The 21,026-nt window shown below is 45.5% G+C and overlaps 1 protein-coding gene across 2 annotated transcripts in view; it reads left to right on the top strand.

Annotated features, from left to right (window-relative positions):
* MAPKAPK5 (MAPK activated protein kinase 5) overlaps positions 1-21,026 on the top strand; it is a 28,861-nt gene that overhangs the window by 4,704 nt on the left and 3,131 nt on the right. Inside the window, exons 2-13 of one of the 2 annotated variants that reach the window (XM_035117171.2) lie at positions 1,738-1,811; positions 2,584-2,659; positions 4,383-4,480; positions 5,317-5,425; positions 9,344-9,433; positions 9,953-10,048; positions 13,097-13,177; positions 14,267-14,454; positions 15,334-15,454; positions 16,919-17,049; positions 18,040-18,161; positions 20,371-20,475. In XM_035117171.2, coding sequence (XP_034973062.1) covers positions 1,738-1,811; positions 2,584-2,659; positions 4,383-4,480; positions 5,317-5,425; positions 9,344-9,433; positions 9,953-10,048; positions 13,097-13,177; positions 14,267-14,454; positions 15,334-15,454; positions 16,919-17,049; positions 18,040-18,161; positions 20,371-20,475 — 1,291 coding nt within the window. The remainder of the gene's footprint in view (positions 1-1,737; positions 1,812-2,583; positions 2,660-4,382; positions 4,481-5,316; positions 5,426-9,343; positions 9,434-9,952; positions 10,049-13,096; positions 13,178-14,266; positions 14,455-15,333; positions 15,455-16,918; positions 17,050-18,039; positions 18,162-20,370; positions 20,476-21,026) is intronic. The other variant, XM_035117173.2, reaches the window with a different exon arrangement.

The following is a 21,026-nucleotide window of genomic DNA, read 5'->3' as shown; positions in this document are numbered from 1 at the left end:
TGGGAATTGTAGTCCCAAAACAGCTGGAGGGCCAAGTTTGGCCATCACCGCTGTAGAGGAACAGGAAGGAAATGTTTATTGAGGGAAGAATGTGTGGGCGTTGCTGTACACATACACTAAATTTGTACCCCTCTTTATAGTCCCAGGTGTGGTTAACCTTTGCCCCTCCAAACGTTGCTGAACTGCAACTCCAATCAGCCTCAATAAGCATTGCCAATTGCCATGGTTGCTAGGAGTTGTAGTTCAGCAACACCCGGAAGGTGAAATTTCCCCAACACCTATTGCAGTTGGATGGCTTTAGAAATGGAAAATATCAATAAAAATGTAAAGAAGTTATTAAAGACCAGTGGTTCTACAATAGCATTGGCATCTAACTGAAACAGGAGATCAGGATCTAAACGCCAGAGATTCTAAAATGCCTGTGAGTGTATAAAGGTGTCAAAGAGCAAGCTGGCTGTAAATCACACCATTCAAAGTTGGAATTAAGTCTTTATTAGCAAAAACATGAACTGCACAAACTTGGCTGATGTCAGGTCTAATGAGCACAGCAGTTCATCCGCAGTATGTCTTACCCCATGAATCAGTTGTCAAGGCTGAAAGCCCCTGCCTCCCCATAGCCATCTTAAGTCTCCTCTCCAGGGCTCTTTCCACACAGTCGGAAACTGTGCCTCCGTGAAGCCTGTTGCTGCTCCACCCATTTCAGCCCTCTTCTGGTTTTGGGAGGAGGGGAGCTTGTTGCAGTAGTAGGGGGAGACACCTGAGACTTTTCACCAGCCTGACTCATCTTGGCCTGCCTTCTCCCACACGCCTGCTGCAGCTTCTGCCTCTGACTCTGGACTTCTCTATGTCGCAGACTCTTCCAGTTACCTCTTCAGCTTCCGGCACCTCCTCTTCCCAGTCTTCTCCCTCTGGCTGTTTGTTGTCCCACCCCCAGTCCCTGGGCGCTTTGTTCCCCAGCTGGGTCCTCCTCCCACTCCTTCTGCATCCAACCAGTCAATAAACGATAAATTGCAAGAACTCAGGCCAAAAGAAGATGGATTTCAAAAAAATCTTCACAAGGTTTTATTGATGTGATGCGGAGTTTAAATGGGAATCAATCCCAATGTTGAAGGCAAATAAAGATAAATTCCAGTAAAAATCAGGACAAGGCCCTGTTTCGACTATTCGACTTTGACCTGTGAATCTTTGCTGACGAAGAATAGTCGAAACAGGGCCTTGTCCTGATTTTTACTGGAATTTATCTTTATTTGCCTTCAACATTGGGATTGATTCCCATTTAAACTCCGCATCACATCAATAAAACCTTGTGAAGATTTTTTTGGAAATCCATCTTCTTTTGGCCTGAGTTCTTGCAATTTATCGTTTATTTCCAACCAGTCAATGACAAAGGTCATCACATGGCACCAAAAAGACATAATGCTACCTACCTGTGTTGCTGCCCTTCTCTCCTGCTGCCCCCCTTCCTACCGGTAATTTATTATTATATATCCAAATTTATTGTACAAGTCTCATAAACAGCAAAATGCTACAGTTACAGGTAAATAGGATCCATAATATAAGCTGAACAGAACAAATTGATATTGTAGATTTGTGGAGATGCTCTTTATATAATTACAATACTATACTGTACTATATTACACTATATAGGATTTGCAGCTGGCATCACATAGGGCTCTGCCTGAGCTCTCCAAAGATGGTGCTGTAGTTCCATGTTTCTTCTTTTCCCTTTTAAAACAGGAAACTTCTATTTTAGAAGAATACCATATTAACTGGACTCAGAAGCTGGGAGCTGGTATCAGTGGTCCAGTAAGGTAAGAAGATGTATTTTATTGCTGTGATTAAACTCTCAGGATAATAATGAAATACTGAATGCTTTAATTATGCTGTGAGCAGAAATGGAGATCCCTTCGCTCATTTCTTACTCGGTTTGTGTCAAAACAAAGTTATTTTGTAACACATATTTAATGCTTTTATTTATTAGGCTTCTGTCCCACTGTTGCATAAGGTTCCCATCCTCAATTTGCATCTACATAACTCCAGCAGTTCACAGAACTCCTTTACAATGGATATATATATATATATATATATATAATTGCCATTCTCATATGTTTAATCACAGCAAAATGTGACTTTCAGACATGGTCACATACACCTCCAAATTGTTTTGTACTGCTTTTGTGCTCATGCATAGGAGCATAAACCACTTTTTTAATCCAGCTACTTAAATAAGCTAGCTCTGGCCTCAGTAGCTCTTTTTTTATTTTAGGAAGCATGAATGGGCCTGATCAGGCAGGGGTTATATTTGGGTTCTGACCAATCAAATGACTTTTTCTATGTTCATCAGGTGTGGGGAGATGCCATGGCTTCCAGATAGGATGTTGTGCCCTGTTCAAGGGATGTTTCCCAACATACTATGTCCAAACATTAATGTGGAAATAATGAAGGAGTCTAGATTGGGACGGATTTATACGATTTTTTTTTTTTTGTGTGTGTGTGTGTCTTCAAATGAGGAATTCATTCATATGTTGGTAGCTTCTTTATAGCTTCCCCACTAACCAAATGATTTTGCTGCTATCTGGACAGAGTCTGCATGAAAAAATCGTCTCAAGAACGGTTTGCACTGAAGATCCTTCTCGATCGCCCTAAAGCTAGAAATGAGGTATAGTCCACACTTCTTGAAAAAATTTCTGTAGATCTGTTACTCCACTTTTGTGTTCTTCCCCTGCCCACTCAGTCATCCTAAAACAATATATAGCAGTAAGAAGCACTCCTTAACACACCTCATTAAATATATATGGACGGTTGCTGTTTTCTTTAGAGCCACTGTGATTTCCTAATTGTTTAATAATTTTCTGTCTATTTTCAATGTCAAATAAAACCACCATGGCTTACAATGTAAAATAAAGCATAATACATAAAATGTTTTTTTTTAAAAAAATATAACTATTACCCTGTGGGAGATCAGGTATTTCCCTTCCTTGGTGATGTTGGGCATGATTTGAAGACATTTTTGTCTGTCGGTGACTTTGGAAAGGGACAAGCTTGCGCCATCTTCCATGTGACAGCCCTTTAGATATTTGAAGATGGCTATCATATCTCCTCTCTGTCTGTTCTTTTCTAGGCTAAGCACATCCAGCTCCCTGAACCGTTTTTCATAAGACTTGGTTTCCAGACCCTTTATCACCCGTCGTAAATTGTGGTGCCCATGTGTGTCTTATGCCCTAGAATCCCTCACTCCACACCTGAGGTTTGCTCTGGTTCTGCCTTAATGGCAGTAAGTTTCCACACAGGAGGAAGCTTGATAAAATTGCTCTCCACCCGTACTGATGTTAGTAGTGGTTCTGGCTGGGCTGGGCTGAAAATCAACCCCCACTCAGATCTGGAAGTGGGGCAGGTTACAGGGTCAGTGCTGCTCCTGTCACATGGTTTCCCCCATAGACTGTTACTTGTTGCTGGAATGTGGGTGAAATTTTGGAGGTAGTCCCAGCTTTCTGACGAACCCATACATGGGTGCTTGTGGCGAGTTACTCAGAGGCATTTCTTTATTTTTTCAATTCCCCCTCGCTAACTCTGCTGTGTCAGGAAAGTTACTCAACCTTGCCTGTTGACCCTTGAAAGGCCTGTAGTTGGGATCAGCTTCCTTGAGCCCAGCTTTTGAGCACCTCAACAGAAGGAAGCAGGGGAGGCTGCTTAGCAGGCTGCTCCACATTCTTCCCAGAGCAGATGGACCTCTTGGCAAACGTTGCTTTGCTGTATCTACTTTGCTTGCCTGTTTGTAATCCTCCTTGTTTTTGCCTGCCTGACGTCTTCTGCAGACTTAGCCAGCCAGCACCCACGTGTGTCTTGGATTCCGTCAACCAGCCTTGATTGCCTTTTTGTTCCTCGGCACAATCATGATCCTTTGCCTCTTGCCTGATTCTACCCTATACCCCAAGGCTCAGGCTAAGCATGGGCTTATCTTGGCTTTAAAAATACTGGCGCTCATGCTCGGGTAGCCTTCCCCCAGCCTGCTGTCCTCTTGATGTTACGGAGTATAACTCCCTTCAGTCCCAGCATAGATGGGCGCTCTTGTCCAAAACATCTGGAGGGCGGCAGGTTGGGGAAGAGTGATCAAGAACATGCCAGGCAGCCAGTATAAACTGGAAAAAGAACTGAGCATGTGGCTGATGTGCTTTCCTCATTGCTAAACTAAGTTGATTCTCGTGCTTAAGAATCAGAGGTAAGAACGCCAGGAGGGGCAGTGCTCCTCATGCTGACCTTAATTCTGCCCGCAGGCAGAGGGGTATAAAAATGGGGTGGGGGAGAAGCAGAGGCTTGGAGAGACAGTTGCTAAGGCGGATGAGCACAGCTGCATTTTTAACTTGTCTCCTCTTCTCTGTCAGGTCCGGCTGCACATGATGTGTGCGACGCATCCCAATATTGTCCAGATTATCGAAGTTTATGCGAACAGTGTGCAGTTCCCTCACGAGTCAAGTCCAAGGTAAGACTCTGGCAGGATGGTTTGATTTCCGACTGCGTCCTTTCTACAATCAGGCTTCGACAGTGTGGAATTCTGTCTGGAATTTAAAACTGCCTTTTACCCAAAGCAGACTGCAACTGCCATATGTTTCGTGTGCCCCCCCCCTTCATAGTAGCGTGCCTTCCTTTCCATTGTGACAACCGTATTGTTCAGAATATGTCAACATTTTTCTTTCTTCTAGCTGGTCTCACTTCTTAGCCATTTGGTTCCCAGCGTTCAGGAAATTGGGTTGTGTGCAGCATAGATAGCGGCCCTTTTTTGAGATGGCCGATTTCCGCTTTCTTTTAAAAAAAACTAGTGCTCTTGTGAGGTAAGGCAAAGCATCTCAGGAGATGCATCTTGGGTGCCATTAAGGCTGGCAGAACAGCAAAAGATCACAGGGCAGGGGATCACATCTGCCAGGAGGTTCTCCTGCTCAAGCCTCCCAGAAGCAAACAGGAGCTGCAATGGCTAGAACTGCCTTGAGCTTGCACAAACCTCAGATGGCAAATGGTAGCATCAATGTGCATATTCCTTTGGAGAAAAATCCTTGCCCATGACATGTTTGTTTCTCACCCTTGGGGAATAAAAGGTCCTCCCTGTTTCTAGTTTCCTCTTTCAATGATTCCCAGAAGAACAGATTCCCTGGAATTCCTGAATCCTAAACTGATCATCTTCTCTTTAATATTGAACTGGGCAGTAGAGCCCAGTTGTCTCTGATCCCCCCCTTGGTTTGAAGTGTGGGGTATTAGCTCTAGTTTTTATTAACGTTTTGACTTTTTTTTTTCATATAACAAACTGGAATGCTTTTAAAACAGGGCTCGGCTCCTAATTGTAATGGAGATGATGGAAGGGGGCGAACTGTTTCACAGAATCAGCCAACATCGGCACTTTACTGAGAAGCAAGCAAGCCAAGTAACAAAGCAGGCAAGTTCTTAACACCCCACCCACCCACCCCCAACACCCACCCCGCCCTTGTCTAAGCAAAAAGCATGGGAGGAAACAGCCCATCAAAATAACTGACAATTTTACTGGGAGGGCAAGCAGCAAGCTTTTTAAGAAAACAACCCTCTGATCTAATCAGAAGATTGCCTGCTTTGTTATGATTTCCCGGACAGCCTTTCTCTTTTTTGAGTTAAAACTGGAGGAACAATTCATCCATTGCACTCCCAAAGTTTATTTTTTAGGGTGTATGTCTATGAGGACAAGAATTACCTTCCCTTAACAGAGCCCATCCAAACCTGCCTCTGCAGGTCCCTGTTCTGAAGAGGAGGCAATGCCAGTTGCTCATGCAACGACTGAGTGGGCTGCCTCCTTTGGGTGGATGGGGGGTGATTTTGCAGTGTCAGGTTGAGCATAATCACCTGCTTCCAGCAAAGGCTGATGGGAAGGCAGCAAGGCCTGAACAATGATTTGTCCAAGGATGTAGGAAGCAGCTTATTTTGCTGGCAGATGCTGTGAGCTCCAGGAAACATTGAATTTATTCTCTTGCAGCACATGATTTTGGAGATTTCTAGTCTATGCAAATGCATTAAATAAAGAAGAAAAATCACAGGGATGGGGTTGGATATTAATGAAATTCTTATCCGTGGGCCCTTTACTCAGGGTAAACTTAACATAGCTATGAATTCCCTGCCATCACAACTGCTACAAAGCCTTTGAAGAAAGGGTGATGAAATGTGTCATCTGCACAGGGTTCCCTAATTCAAGGCAGAAGCATGGTCTTGGGTCAGTTGAGTCTCTCCCAGTTCTTCACAATCTGGAGATCCATGTAGGCCCTACCCAGTCAGTAGGCCAATGTGCAGTTTGGTCACAGTCCAGCAGATGTGAGAGCAAGTCTTGAAACTCAAACCCCTGGATCTTTGTGAGATGTGGGCAGTCTCTGAGCAGTGGAAGGATCAGCTGTTTCTGGGTCCTGTGAAGTATCCAAAGAGAGACAGCCCCTTCTTAGTACAGTACCTTAGTACCTTGGAAGTTGAATGGAATCCGTTCCGGAAGTCTGTTCGACTTCCAAAACATTCGGAAACCAAAGCGCAGCTTCTGATTGGCTGCAGGAAGGTCCTGCAGCCAATCGTAAGCCCCGTTGGATGTTCGGCTTCCAAAAATAGTTCGCAAACCGGAACAGTCACTTCCGGGTTTGCGGTGTTCGGGAGCCAAAACGTTTGAGAAATAAGCTGTTCGAAAACCAAGGTCCGACTGTAGTCTGGTCCTTAAGGAATAGCAGGCTGAGAAATACTGTAGCACAAAGCTGAATAAATCCGTTTCCCTTCTGGGAACGAACATGTATTTTTTTTGTATTCATGTTTGATGTGGTTGCTTGTTCCTATCTCTTGTCATGATTTGTGTTGCTGGTCTTTTTTAAGGAAAACGTATGCCTTGGTGACAGGGTGACCTGAGTATTCTGGCCCAGCACTTCTTCTCTCTACTTTTTTTGGTGGGTGGGGATGGAAGGTCTCTGGGTGCCTTGTCTCTTGTTCTAATGAAGTGTTACCTGTGAATCCACCTTTTGTTCTTTCTGTGTGTTTTCTGCTGCGACTTTTTCACCGCAGTGTAATTGCAGTGCTTTGTTCTGATCTAACGCAGGATAATTTCTTCAGGGAGAGTTCTTTCCAGAAAAGTAACGTTGGAGAAACATTAAATTCTAAGATTTGCGAAGGTTTTTTTTGTTTTGTTTTGTTTAAAATAATCCTGCGTGAGCAGAGTGCTGTTCATTGTGGATCTGGTAAAAGGCGTCATTAAATTTGCCTCCACCTTGCATGTGATGTAAAGAGTCTTGCTGGTAGATCCCCCAAGGGGATGGTTGTGAATGCTATAACATTTATATTTCCATCTAGTTCCATACATTTTGACAGGTTGACAACTACTTTTAAAATACTGTTTCTAAATTATGTTTTCTTTTCAGAAACACAAGGTTAAATATATGTAGTTAGAATATTAATCCAGCTGAATTTAAGCATTTGGGCAAAAGATTCCTGTATTGCAGGCGGTCAGACTAGATGACTCTTGTGGTTCCTTCTAATTATGATCCTATGATTTCCTATGTGTACGTCCTGTTGATTTAGTGGGAGATAACTAGTCATATTTCCAGTTAGAATCTGTGGAAGTTAAAAATGCTTGACTTTGTCTGAATTGTTCCTTGCCTATCCTGATAAGGTCAAGAGTGCCTTGTTGTATCCAAGGTTGGTTGTGAGTGGACAGAGAAGTATAAATGATGTTTTTTGTGTCAGCTTAAAAAAATTCTAGTAATTCCCATTCCAGAGCCCATATATACAGCTTTTTCAAGTCCCACTCCATGCTTTTACCATCGACAGCCTAAATTTTCAGAAAAGAATGCTCTGAAGAATTAGTGTGCCTACTGGCCTGCTTCCTGCTATATTAATGAAAATATTTGCATAATTTTCTCTTTCATTGAGTTAATTGTGCATTTTTGCCTGACATTTTCTGAAAAATAAATTGGCCACCTTTTGGTTTTTATTCTTTTTAATTTCAAAATATGCCCTTAACAAAATTAAAACTGTTCGCACTGAACATAGGTGGAATGATCTTAGTTTTCAACTTGGACCTTTTAAATGGTGCCCTTGCTCTGGTTCTAAGCGGCCTGCCTTTCAAAAACAGTCATTGTGTTTTATAGTAGATTTGTGGTTTGCTGTGGTTGCTGCGTGGTCAGCAGTGGCTGGAGCTGCTGATTGGCCCCATAGCAAGTTGCAAACAAGGCAGTAAATCTTCTGTCACCTGCCTTCATCGTTTAAATCTTGCACATAAACATCAGGGTTGAGCAGAACCTAATCACTTAATTACTTCAGAGATTCAGTTGGCCTGTTAACAGAAAATGAAGGGCCACTGTTGAGATACAATTGTACTATTGAAAATGTTTTTTAATAAGTCGGATTAGCACTTTAGTCTTGGAAACTGAAAGCAATTGGCAACAAGCTGGGATGGGTGTGTGTGTCTTTCTCTTAATGCTTCCAGTTGACCCTGGGTCAAGGCAAGGCAATTTCAAGCACAACTTTTCCACCTGTTGCAAGGTGGGCTTTTGAGGTGTCCCTCCTCTCCCCCACTGCGGCTCTGCAGGAATGCAAAGAGATCCCAGCTCAGAGATCCCTAATGAGAAGATTAGGAAATGCTTGCTGCACTTCATCCAGCTTAAACAGCCAGGGAGGTGAAAGCAGGAGGTGAAAGCATTCCCCAAGGGCCCAGGCAGCAGGCCTCCTTAAGCCTGGTTTTGCATACCCTGCATTGATTTCCTACTTGCAGCCTCCCCGACAGAACTCACTTGCCTCAAACCATGAGAATCTGTGTTGTAAAAACAAATGGGACCTTTTGCTGTGTAGACACTGCTTGCCTCAAGCTGGGATGGATGGCTCGATAGACAGAAGCAGCCTGGCGAGGCAGAAACAGCTGTTTGCTGGATATGTGCCTCTCCCCACCCCAGCCCCGGGAGTAAACCGCCCTCTTTGCTGTTTGCTCAGCAGTTTTGTTTTGCCAGATCTCAGACAACCCTTTTGAAGAAATGCTCCGCCTGCCCTTAGCAGTTTACTTTTAGGATCTGTTTTTATTCCCCACACGTATGCAGGCTTCCAGTACATGCAAATGGGTAGTGGTGATCTGGTGGAGATTTGTGATCTCAGAACCAGAGCACAGAGACAAGAGTTGTGGTGCTGTGTCTCCATCCCAGATCTCCAGCTGCTTTTCCTTTGACCTCCTGAGCCATTTTAAGGGAAATCCTCTGTGGTGGTGCCGAGGGTATCTCCTGTGCTCCTTTTCTTTTCTTTTAAGTGCAGATGCCATCATGTCAATGAGAGCCTTTTGGTTACTGTGTTTTGACTCCTTGTGCCCTCTTTCCAGATAGCTTTGGCTTTGCAACACTGTCATTCTTTAAACATTGCGCACCGAGACCTCAAGCCTGAGAACCTTCTTTTCAAGGATAATTCTTTGGTAAGATGGAGATTTGCTACTTTGGGTGTTTGTTAAATCAGCTATGCTGCTGGTTAGTTCCAATCAGAATGTGAAATGGCCACTCTCATTTTGCCCCAAACTCACTCTACCTGTCCCTCCAGCCAGCAGCAGCCCTTTCTGTCCTTGGGCCCTGTATGAGTTTCCCCTTCACCCCTCTCTATCCTGCCCTCCTTTCCTTGGCTTCTTGCTGCCTCCCTCCATTCTAACCTCAAGTTCTTCTTTCCCAGCTCCCTAGTTATTCTGTCCTCTCCCTTTCAGCCAGCAAACTCATTGCCTCTTAGGTTCTTTACCCACCCACCCCCTTCTTCCCACTCAGGATCACAGCCCTCAATGCCTGCGTGATCCCTGCCCCCCACCCCCAGTTCTTACATAACTTCTCTCACAGAAGCCGTGCTGCTTTGTCCACCTCCTGTTGCTGAGTGTGAAATTGGGGGGGGGGAAAGGGGTGAAATTGGGATCGAACCAGTCTCTCAGATGTCCCTTGCTGCTTGCCTTTAGGATGCCCCAGTGAAGCTGTGTGACTTTGGATTTGCGAAGGTGGACCAGGGTGACCTGATGACACCGCAGTTCACTCCTTATTACGTAGCACCTCAGGTAAAGGATGGATTCCACCAAGAGTGGTCCAGCTACCTGTCCTCTTACCTGGACATGGGTAGACTAACCTCTGTTGTCTGTGCTCTGGTAACCTTTAGGTTGTATTACTGCAATGAATTAAACGTGGGGCTGCCCTTGAAAATGATTGAAAACAGCAGCTGGCGCAGAATTCGGCAGCCAGGTTGCTCACTGGGGCAAGGCGGTTTCAGCGTAGAACACTAATCCTTGGCTGCCCATTAATTTCCTGGCCCAATTCAAAGTGCTGCTTTTGATCTATAAAGCCTTATGTGGCTCAGGATCCTAGTACCACAAGGGCCACCTCTCCATCTATGAGCTAACCTGGACCCTGTGATCATCATCTGAGACTCTTCTCTGTGTGTCCCCTCCACAGGAGGCCTGCAGGATAGCAACATGAGAACGGGCCTTTTCAGTCATGGCTCTCTCTTGTGGAATGCTTGCCCAAGGGAGGCTTGCCTTTAGGTACCAGGCAAAAACATTTCCACCAGGGCTTTGGTTTTTAATTATCTGTGGTCTCCCTGAATGGGTAGGATGTTTTAATCCTGCTTTTAAAAATAAGGCTATCTTTTATATTTTTCATTTTCTGGTTTTAATGTTTGTGTTTGTTTGCTTATTCTTAGAAGTTGCTTTGTGCTGGTTTTGTAGGAAAGGTTACTAATAAGTTTAATAAAGAATCATAATTGTAACATAGATCTTCCCAGTACTGTCAGACCTTGGTTCCCGAATGCCTCTGTTATCGTACATTTTGGCTCCTGAACGCCAAAAACCTGAAAGTAAATGCTCCGGCTTTTGAATGTTTTTTGGATCCTGAACATCCGACGCGGCTTCCACTTGAGTGCAAGAAGCTCTTGCAACCACTTGGAAGCTGCGCCTCAAACATTTTGGAAGTCTAAAGGTCTTCCGGAACAGATTACGTTCGACAACCGAGATTTGACTATACTCTGGCTTGAACTGAATGTCATCCCTTCCCAAATTTCTCTGATGCTTGTGTGTTGTAATGCAGGGGTGGCCAACTCCCAAGAGACTGCGATCTACTCACAGAGTTAAAAACTGGCAGTGATCTACCCCCTCTTTGGGGGTTCAGGTCAAAGTGCAGGAAAAAAATATTGAGCTTTTTTTGGGGGGGGCAAAGTTGTTGAGCTTCTTTGGGGGGAGTCAGTGATCTACCACAGACGTCCAGTGATCTACCGGTAGTTCATGATTTACCTGTTGGACGTGCCTGCTGTAATGGAACATGAGTAAGCACCATAAGAATCTTGCAGAGGCAGTCCCTTAGGCCTGGTTGCTGAAAATGAAACTCTGCAATCTAAACCTCCCTATCTGAGCCACAAGACTCTTCCTGTGCCACACAACTTCTCCATTGGCCATACCCATCACCAGCCCTGTTCTGCACCCTCTCTGAGTGCTTCTGCCTGGCAGGAATATGCCCTTGAATAATGCCTCTTGCTTGCTTGCCTGGATGGAGGCTGAATCAGTGGGTGGGCGGGTGTCTAGAAACTTCTGGCTTTTGCATGGCTGGTATGTAGCCTTTGCATTCTGAAAGCTAGTGCACCCATGCAGAAGTCCCATCAGGTTGTCTTCTTCTTCTCTTCTTCTTTGGTGATCACTCGTAGCCGAGTAAGATTGTCTTCCATAAACACTATTTTAACAATGGGTCCGTAAGTGACTGTGGAGGCTAATTCTGGATCCACACGTCCTTCCACAGTGGGGACATTGGTTTCCAGGCGGGAGTTGATCAAGGTGTGGATTTGCCAAGCGTGCCTTCCTCTTAGCACGTTTCTCCCTTGCGTCCTGAGATCGAGTTTCTTCAAAGCCCATGACACCTTTGGTAAAGGCTGTTCTCCAACTGGAGCGCTCGCAGGCCAGTGTTTCCCAGTTGTCATTGTTTATACTACATTTTTTAAAGATTAGCCTTGAGACGGTCTTTAAACCTCTCTTGTTGACCACCAGCATTACACTTTCCATTTTAAAGTTCGGAATAGAGTAGTTGCACAACATGACCAGTCCAACGAAGTTGATGTTGAAGAATCATTACTTCAACACTGGTGATCTTTGGTTCTTCCAGTACACTGATATTAGTTTGCCTGTCTTCCAAGCGATGTGTAAAAATTTTCGGAGACACCGTTGATGGAATCTTTCGAGGAGCTGGAGATGGCGTTTTACTACCATCTGGTAGTTCTCTGTCCAAGCCCAACAAGCCTGAATGGCACTTGGGCAATAGGGAGTGTTGGTGCAGGAGAACTTTATGGCTGAGTGCCCTGACCAGAGTAGTTGCAATATGCAAAATATTACATATGCAGCACATATGAACCTATTTTGCTGCTCAAGATGTTTTGTTCCTAGGCACTCTATAAGACCAGGTGTACAAATCTTAGGCATTTGTTTTGAACTTTGGCAACCTGAGTTTTCGCCTCACATTAAAAAATAAATTAAATCTTGAGTTTTCTAGCTCCCGTGTTGGTAAAAATCTGAAAATACTTTAGTAGTGCTTGTTGAAATTTTGGAAGGAAGAGGGAGGCTGAACAGTGTTCTGAGGGAATGGGGTTTTGGTGTGTTATATTTGACCAAACTGCGGGAGGCAGTGGAAGACAGGAGTGCCTGGCGTGCTATGGTCCATGGGGTCACGAAGAGTCGGACACGACTAAACGACTAAACAACAACAACAAATAACTCCTTTGCCATTATAACTAACGCAAGCAAAATAAATAAGCAGACATTTGCAAACCTTTTTTTTACCATGCCAGAACAATGACAACTTTATTTGTTCTGAGATCTTTGAGAGCAGCATTGCAATGACAGCTACTGATGTGAGAAGCTTGCTTTTAAAAATTCCTTGTGTAAGCAGCATCAAATGCATCTATGAGCCAGTGTAACCAGCTAGCTTTGCCCCCTGCTCCCAGTCCTTGCAGCAGGTGCTGAAGTCTGGTTATGGTCTGTGTTTCTTGATCACAAAGGTATCTTTGATGCTTCTCTCTCCTCTTTGCTGTTAACGTCTAAAGATTGCCCATGTTCCCCCTCCACCCCCCAAAGGTACTAGAGGCACAGAGAAGGCATCAGAAAGAGAAATCTGGTATCATTCCTACCTCGCCAACGCCCTACACTTACAATAAGGTATGCTTCTCAACCCAAGTGTCCTTGACAGTGTTTCAGGTATACCCAGCAGGTGTCTTTCAATTTGCCTAATTTTTCATGGGGAATTTTATGCCCGGTACAAAAGATGGTGGCTGGTATGGAATTCTGCGGTGTTAAGCATCAAATTTTTGTGGTTTGTTGTTGTTGCTTTTTAAAACGCACATTTTTGCCCACCAAGTTAGGGAAAGGACTGAAACGTTGCAGGCAGCAGCTGCAGAAATCAGTTGTGTACAGCAGGGGTCAGCAACCTAAGGCCCATGGGCCACAAGCGGCCCATGGGGGTCGTTTAACCGGCCCACGAGCCGCCCGCTCAGCGAGTCCCCGTGTGCAGTGCAGCACGGCATGGGGACTTGCTTCAGCGGCGCCAAAAATTGTATCTGTGCAGACGCCGGAAATCATGTCTGCACAGACACTGGAAATTGCAGGCGTGCACGATTTGGCCCACAGAGGGATCTCCACTGGAGTGAACCTTGCCAACCCCTGGGGTACAGGGAAGAGGAAGTGGAAATGTGTGTCTGCATGATTACATGCCCTCCTTTTGTGACCTCCAGTCAGTTTCCCAGAACTATGTACATCCTCGGTTATATTTCTCCTCCCACCATCAAGTTCTTCCTTGTGTGTATTAAAAACACTCTTCTGCCACCTGTTTGCATTGTTTGAGAGACATTTGTGCAAAAAAAGAAAGGGGGGACTCTGTTGTACGCAGTGATTTGCCTAATGCAAGACTTGCATTTGACTTTCCCCAGTGCAGAGTTTGCCTCTTTCTTCAGTGTGGAATATTTACACAGCCACATCTATTATCAACATTAATCATCTTTGATAGTTGCTTTTCTCACAGAGTGACCCAAAGCAATTTGCGCTGAAATGAGTTAAGAACATCTAGTATAAGCCTGAAAACACAGCTACACAGATAAAACTAAGCTCCGATTTGCTTTATCTGTATAGCTGTGTTTTCAGGCTTGTACTAGATGTTCTTAACTCATTTCAGCGCAAATTGCTTTGGGTCACTCTGTGAGAAAAGCAACTATCAAAGATGATTGATTTTTATCCTTTTTATCCTTCTCCCAGAGCTGTGACTTATGGTCCCTGGGTGTCATCATTTACGTGATGCTGTGCGGCTACCCACCTTTCTACTCTAAGCACCACAGTCGGACAATTCCCAAGGACATGCGGAAGAAGATCATGACGGGGAGCTTTGAATTTCCAGAGGAGGAATGGAGCCAGATCTCTGAAATGGCAAAAGACATGGTGCGCAAGTAAGTCCCATCACCAGTGGGTTGGGGTGGGTTGTGCAAAACTCTCCCAGATGGGTGAGTCATGCTGCCTGTAGTGCTTGTTGGTGGGGGGGGTGGTGGTGTCACAGCTAATACAAGCAGGTTGAGGCTTCCATTCACATACGGTAGTAGCTACTTCCCAGGCATAAATCGGTCTCTGCCACAAGTATCTTTTACCGTGGGACAGGTGGGCATGGCTTGGCCGAAATGGTCTTGTGGAACAAATGGGAAGGTCCTAACAAGGCCACAGGAGAGGTTTCCTTCCCTTTTCCTGCATAATCAGAAGGTGCTCTAAAATATGCTGAACACTTTCCTATGGTGGTTTGTGAAGAACAGTATCAGTGTCTTGGCCACTTCTAGGGATTATTTATTTATTTAAGTATTTATATACCGTTGAACCATGAAAATATATCACAGCAATTTACAACAGCATGAAAACAATAAAATCATAAAAGGTTAATAACAAAAGATGGTTCACTATTACCTTCTCAATGAGAAGCCTCATAAACCCACCCTCCTCTGCCTGGTGCCTTCCAGTTTTTGTTGGACTACAGCTCCTGTCCCTGACCATTGGCCATACTGGCTAGGGCTGATGGAAGTTAGAGGCCAATACCATTTAATGCACAGGTTCACCAGGACACAATGGATGTCACCTCTTTGTAGGTGTTTGTCGCCCGAATTGACAGCTTGAGCTCACTCTGTGAAGGAGGGTGAAGATGGTACCGGAAATTGGAGAAGAGCTGCTCAGGTTTTTATGAAGTCTAAAGGCGCACTTGGAAAAATGGAACAGGATAGGAGTGCATCTTTTAAGGAAATGGGGTGGGTTTGTGATTGATGTTTACAACTCCTTAAAACTCCTAGGCTGCTGAAGGTGAAGCCGGAGGAAAGGTTGACAATAGAAGGTGTCCTGGACCATCCTTGGCTGAACTCCACGGAGGCTCTTGATAACATTTTGCCCTCTGCCCAGTTAATGATGGACAAGGTTTGTACTATTTTTGGCTTTCCTAAATAGATTGTTTTTAAGGATCAAGGAACATTGGTCAGCAGAAAATTATCCCAGGTCCATCGACTTGTCTAGGCCAGTATTTGCAGTGGTGATGTTCTCCCAAGCGTCTTGTGAGCAAGGATAAATTTGAAGCATCACAGTCAGTCTTTTTGTTTTATAAAATACATATTTTTGCCTTTATTAACATTGCGAATAACCCAAAAGTGTGGTAGCAGGGTATTGCAGCATACCACACACAAAGCAAACAAGCAGTAAATAGTAAGAGAAAGAAATAGGGATGCATCTATTTAATTCAAAACATCCACATTTCCTGAGCTGGCATGGATGTTGAGCTTTCTGAAGCATAGGAAATAAAACCCCACCGGATGACATAAAAGTGTTCTGGATCCCCCTGGAAACATATGGTTTACAGGTAGGTTTTTCATACATGATGTAACTTGTCCTCATGAACACTGGAGTGTTTGTCAGCTTGCACCATTTGCTATTGCTGCTGGGGAGAGCTGGACCAAGAGGTGTCCCTCCTGTTGCTATGTCAAGTTGCAGAGCAAAGATTCGTAATCCTAGGCGACCCATGCGTGGTGCTGGGCAGGTTGCAAGGGCAGGAAATTCCAGAGCTGAGGGACAGTCACTAAGGCAGGCTTCCTCAACCCCGGCCCCCCAGATGTTTTTGGCCTACAACTCCCATGATCCCTAGCTAGCAGGACCAGTGGTCAGGGATGATGGGAATTGTAGTCTCAAAACATCTGGAAGGCCGAGGTTGAGGAAGCCTGCACTAAGGTCACTTCTTTGAACACCCTTAAAGTCCTGACTAAGCGCAGGACTCTCAAGAGGGGATTGCCTGTCTTAAAAGCTGAGTTCGATTTTAGGAGAGGGGGCACCCTCTTGCACCTGCTGCTCCCCCCCCCCAAAAAAGCATGAGCTTTGTAGGTCAGAGCCAGGAGCAGACACTGGAGCACCAATGGCAGTGTGTTTCTAATAACACATCCCTCTTCAAAGGCAGGTTGTCATATTTCCTTGGAGCTTCCAAAATGATGTTGTTTGACAGCTGACCATGCTGTTACGGAGCCCACTTCCAGGAGATCTGAAATTGTTCACCCAAGCGCTGTCTGTCTCTGCTGTTGATAGAAACCTTGCACGGCAAGTTCATGCCAAGAGCTTTCTAGTTAGAGGCTTTCGTAAATGGCTCTCTCTTGCCAAGAGGTAATCTAAATACTAGGCTGCTGGGTGATCAGTCCAACCTTATTTCGGGGTCTGCACCCCTTGGGGTGGCTTGCATCTCTCTGTGGCCTTCAGGAAGCAGGTGCTGGACTCAGGCTTAACACTCCTCTTGCGGCTGGTTTCTGTTATCACTTCTATGCGTTAATTCAAAACCTGACTTGTAACTTCTTTGTCTCCCTCTTCTCTCTTGCCCCACCCCCACCCGCACCCTGATTGTACCAGGCAATGGTTGCTGGGATTCAGCAGGCACACGCCGAGCAGCTGGCCAACATGAGGATCCAGGATCTCAAAGTCAGCCTCAAGCCCCTCCATTCTGTCAACAACCCTATCCTGCGCAAGAGGAAGCTGCTGGGGTAAATATCCCAAAGCAAAGGCTACAGGAGGGAGCAGTTCAAGGACAGGGGAAGGAAGAGCTGAAAGGAGCCTAATACTCATTAGGGAAGAATAGTGAGAGAGAAGCCTTGCAGAGTGGGGGTGGGAACTCGTGGCGTTCCAGACATGGTTGGACTCCACCTGCCATCAGTCCCAGCCAGCATGGACAGCGGACAGGCATGAGTGGGAATTGCAGCCAAACAACAACTGGATGGCCACGGCTCCAATAAAAAAACCCTGCTAAAGCAAGAAACTTGTCCTTAGGAAGGAGCTGGCCTGTGTGGCCTGCTTGAAACACACAGCAGGCGCCAGTCTTGGAGGTATTCCGCTTCCTCCAGAACAGGGATGGGGAGCCTTGCAGCTCTCCAGATGTTTTTGGGCTCCAGCCCACATTGGTCCCTGCCACAAGTCCCCCACCGCTATAGCAGAGGAGCTGGGGACCTGCCCAAAAGCTGACAACTGAGGCTAGGGAAGTCATGGGCATTGGGGGTCGGGGTGGTGTCTTGCTCTTGAGGGTGGAAGGAGGAAGAGTTGTTCTGAGGCTCTTCTTCCAGCCCTGTCGCCCAGCAAGACAGTGAAAGGGATGAACAGCAAAGGGGAGAGAGGAGAGCTTTTTTAAAAAAAAGAAAGGAAAAGTGTTTTTCCTTCAACGTCTTCATCATGATCTGCAGTGATGGATGCATGATGCCGTTGGGAGAATTTATTCACAGCCACTAAGTATGTGCTTGGCAAGGAGCTGGAGTGGTGGGGAATCCCAGAAGATGGGAAAAGTGTAAAAGGAGGGACAAGCTCAAAGGCAAGGAATCTCCATCTTGGTTGTTCCCTTACCTCCGGCACAAGCTTCTTCATGGGCAGCTAACGTCTCTCTTAGGCAAAACAAGAACCCAGAACTCCCACCTGATATTAGCTCAAGGAGGCTCTGGGAGACCCTGATGCTTGGGGCAGTCACATTTCTCCGCTGTCATTTACAGAACGAAACCAAAGGACAGCGTGTATATCCACGATCCAGAGAACAGCAGTGAAGACTCCAATGTCGCCCTGGAGAAGCTCCGTGACGTGATTGCCCAGTGCATCCTGCCACAGGCTGGTAAAGGTCGCAGATTTTAAGACAAGCTGTGTTTGTGGGAGAGGGGGAGGGCGGAGGAGGCCTGAATGCTGGGAGGGCCGTAGGTCGCCTGTGCTTTTGAACCCTTTTCCCAACAGCCACAGTTTGCACGTCATGCTGGTTTACAGCAGCATGGAAGCATAGGTGCACAGGCAGGTCCCGCTTACTGAAAACAATGCACTCCGTGGAAATCATTGGTTAGGCGAGCGTTTGCCTAATGAGTCAGTCCATGATTTCCATTGTTTCCTGTGGGAACATTTCTAATCCATGATCTCTCCCGCCCCCCCTCCCACCATGGTTTCTTCCTAAAATGGCTGCAGCCAACCAGCAAAAAAGAGAGACAGAGGAAAAACAGACCTGATCTTCCTCCCTGCTCCCTCTCTCCATGGTTGCTGCCCCAAAATGGGTGCCATCGATCAGCAGATGACAAGTACAGAAGTGGGCAAGCTGTGGCTGTTTGAATACCTGAATCTGCCATTTGTGTAACAAGATTTGGGCATCATTCTTTGTGTTCGGATATGTGAAAATGCAGATAACAAATGGGCGGATAGCGGGACCTATGTGTATAATATTTCACAATGTAGCCAGAGTAACAGTGCAGCAGATCATTTACTGGAGCAAGCTAATAAAAACAGGAAAATGTAAAATGTCTGTGTGAGGAATAACTCTGAAGTTACCAGGTGGGCTTCCTTCAAAACAGCATTTCATAAGTGGCGCACCACAACTAAAAACCTCCACCCCCTGTTGATTGTGTTTGCTTTATCTAGAAATGGAACTCTCATTACTGAGTGTTCACACATTAAAATGTTCTCTTTGTTTGACACATGTGTACCTGTTGTAAGGACAGCTGTGTCTGGCCCGGTGACCTTGACAAAGGCCTGGACTGGCCCTATAGCCCGAACTATCCCTCCCTCTGTCTCCCTCTGCTGGCCACTTAACATTTCGCCACGACTGACATGCAATTAGTACTGGTTTCTAGACTTTCCCAACATTCTGCTCTGGGAGAGGAAGTGAAAAATAATGCATATTAAGTGAAAAATAATGCATATTTTTATGTCTCACTTTTCTGTCTTTAAAAACAAAAAGGTGACTAACAAAATGTTTTTTTAGAAAGCCATTAAAGCAAGTTAATGTAGCAAGACCTCCGGGGAGAGGGTGGGATAGAAATTCAATAAATAATAATTTTAAAAATACCACTTTTACATGTGGTGAGATAGGCTTGCCTTGGAATCCACCCAGAGCAGAACACGGATAGTTAAACATATATTTAATTCAGGAGTGCAACAGTCAGAACAAGTGGCCTTTATATCTTGCGTTAACGTTGTAGTTCTAGTTTCCTGATCTAGTGTAACTTAAGTTCCATAACTGCTATTATAATATATCCCTCATCTCATTTCTCTCTCTGTGTGTCCTTCACAGCCACTCTCTTCCCCCCCTCACTGCCATTTCCCCAACAGACAGACTCTTATCTGCCAGCCACACTCCCTGCAAGGCTCCATTCCATTCCCCTCCTGTCCAATCATTTCCTCACTTGCTCTTTTGTCACAGCAGCTCTTAGCCACATGTGGGAAGGCTGCCACCAACAGGACCAGGCAGGCGTTGTCCTGGGAGCATTTCATGACAGGTGCAGTGATTGAGAAGGCCTTCTGTGAATAGCCACACGGCCTGGTGCTTCCAGGTCATCCAGAAAAACCAAGGGCACCTTTCTTTATGGTTCTTGCCCCTCCTGCCTGCACATCGTTAAAAAATATTGATGAAGCCGCTGAGGCATCAGAATGATGCCTTTCTGAGTGGAGGCCCTCGTTCTTTGGAATGTCAGGCCAAGCTCCTTCACTCCTGGCATTTAGGCACCTTGTCAAAATGCGCATCTTAGGCGTTTTCTTTAGTTTACCGGTTCTGATCTGATTTTACTGTTGTTTTGTTGCTGGTTTAGTATTTTTAACTGCAGGTCGTAAGCTGCTTAAATAAAAATGGGCCCTCCTTCCACCACCTCCCTTTCACTTATTCCCACAGTAAAACTGGCGATGAAAGGAAGAATAGCGGTAACTTGTGTCCCATTCCCCCCTGCCTTTTCACTCCATGTTGAGCAGCTGGGGAGGTGGGCAAGCACTGGGGGTACAGTTGCCCTTCTCCCGTCTGTGCAGCTTGGCGTGGGCTGTGAGGACCTTCCTGTGACCCTTTCCCCATTCTGAAACAGGTGAGAACGAAGACGAGAAGCTGAACGAGGTGATGCTGGAAGCCTGGAAATACAACAGGGAGTGTAAATTGTTGCGAGACACGCTGCAGACCTTCAGCTGGAATGGTAAATATTTCTTGGCATTAAAAAAAAGCGGGGGGGGGGAGCCTAGCCTCGAAAGGCCTTAAGCACAGCTGAGCGTTCCCTTCTGCCCCACCCTCTGGTTCCCCTTATGTAAGAAAGAGGCATAATGGGTGTGGAATTTGAAAGCATGTAGAGTGTGTCATGTCGGAGATGTTTAGTACCCAGACGCTGCCGTGTTGGAATTGGCAGAATAGGGGTTTTTTTGGGGGGGGGATGTGTACCTCAGAATCTTTGACAGATCACAAAGCAGGGAAGGAAGGGTCAGCAGGGACTGAAGGAACGAATTGCTGTCATTTTGCCCGTTAGCAAACGCTGCTAGAGAAGTAAGTAGAATATTGAGCCTGGACTCCAGAAACCCGGCCTTGATATCACCTCCACTCGACATAATCTGCCTCATGGAGTTGTGAAAATAAAAGAGGGGTGATCCATGTAGGCACTCTTGAGCTCCTTGGAGGTCAGTCAGGATCCAAATGTGATGACAAGAATAATGGGAAGCTGCAGTTCTCTGTCCATGCTCAGTGATGGCTCTGCTT

Source organism: Zootoca vivipara, chromosome 6 (genome assembly GCF_963506605.1).
Source record: "Zootoca vivipara chromosome 6, rZooViv1.1, whole genome shotgun sequence".
Lineage (NCBI taxonomy): Eukaryota > Metazoa > Chordata > Lepidosauria > Squamata > Lacertidae > Zootoca > Zootoca vivipara.
This window is presented reverse-complemented; position numbering and strand designations above follow the sequence as displayed.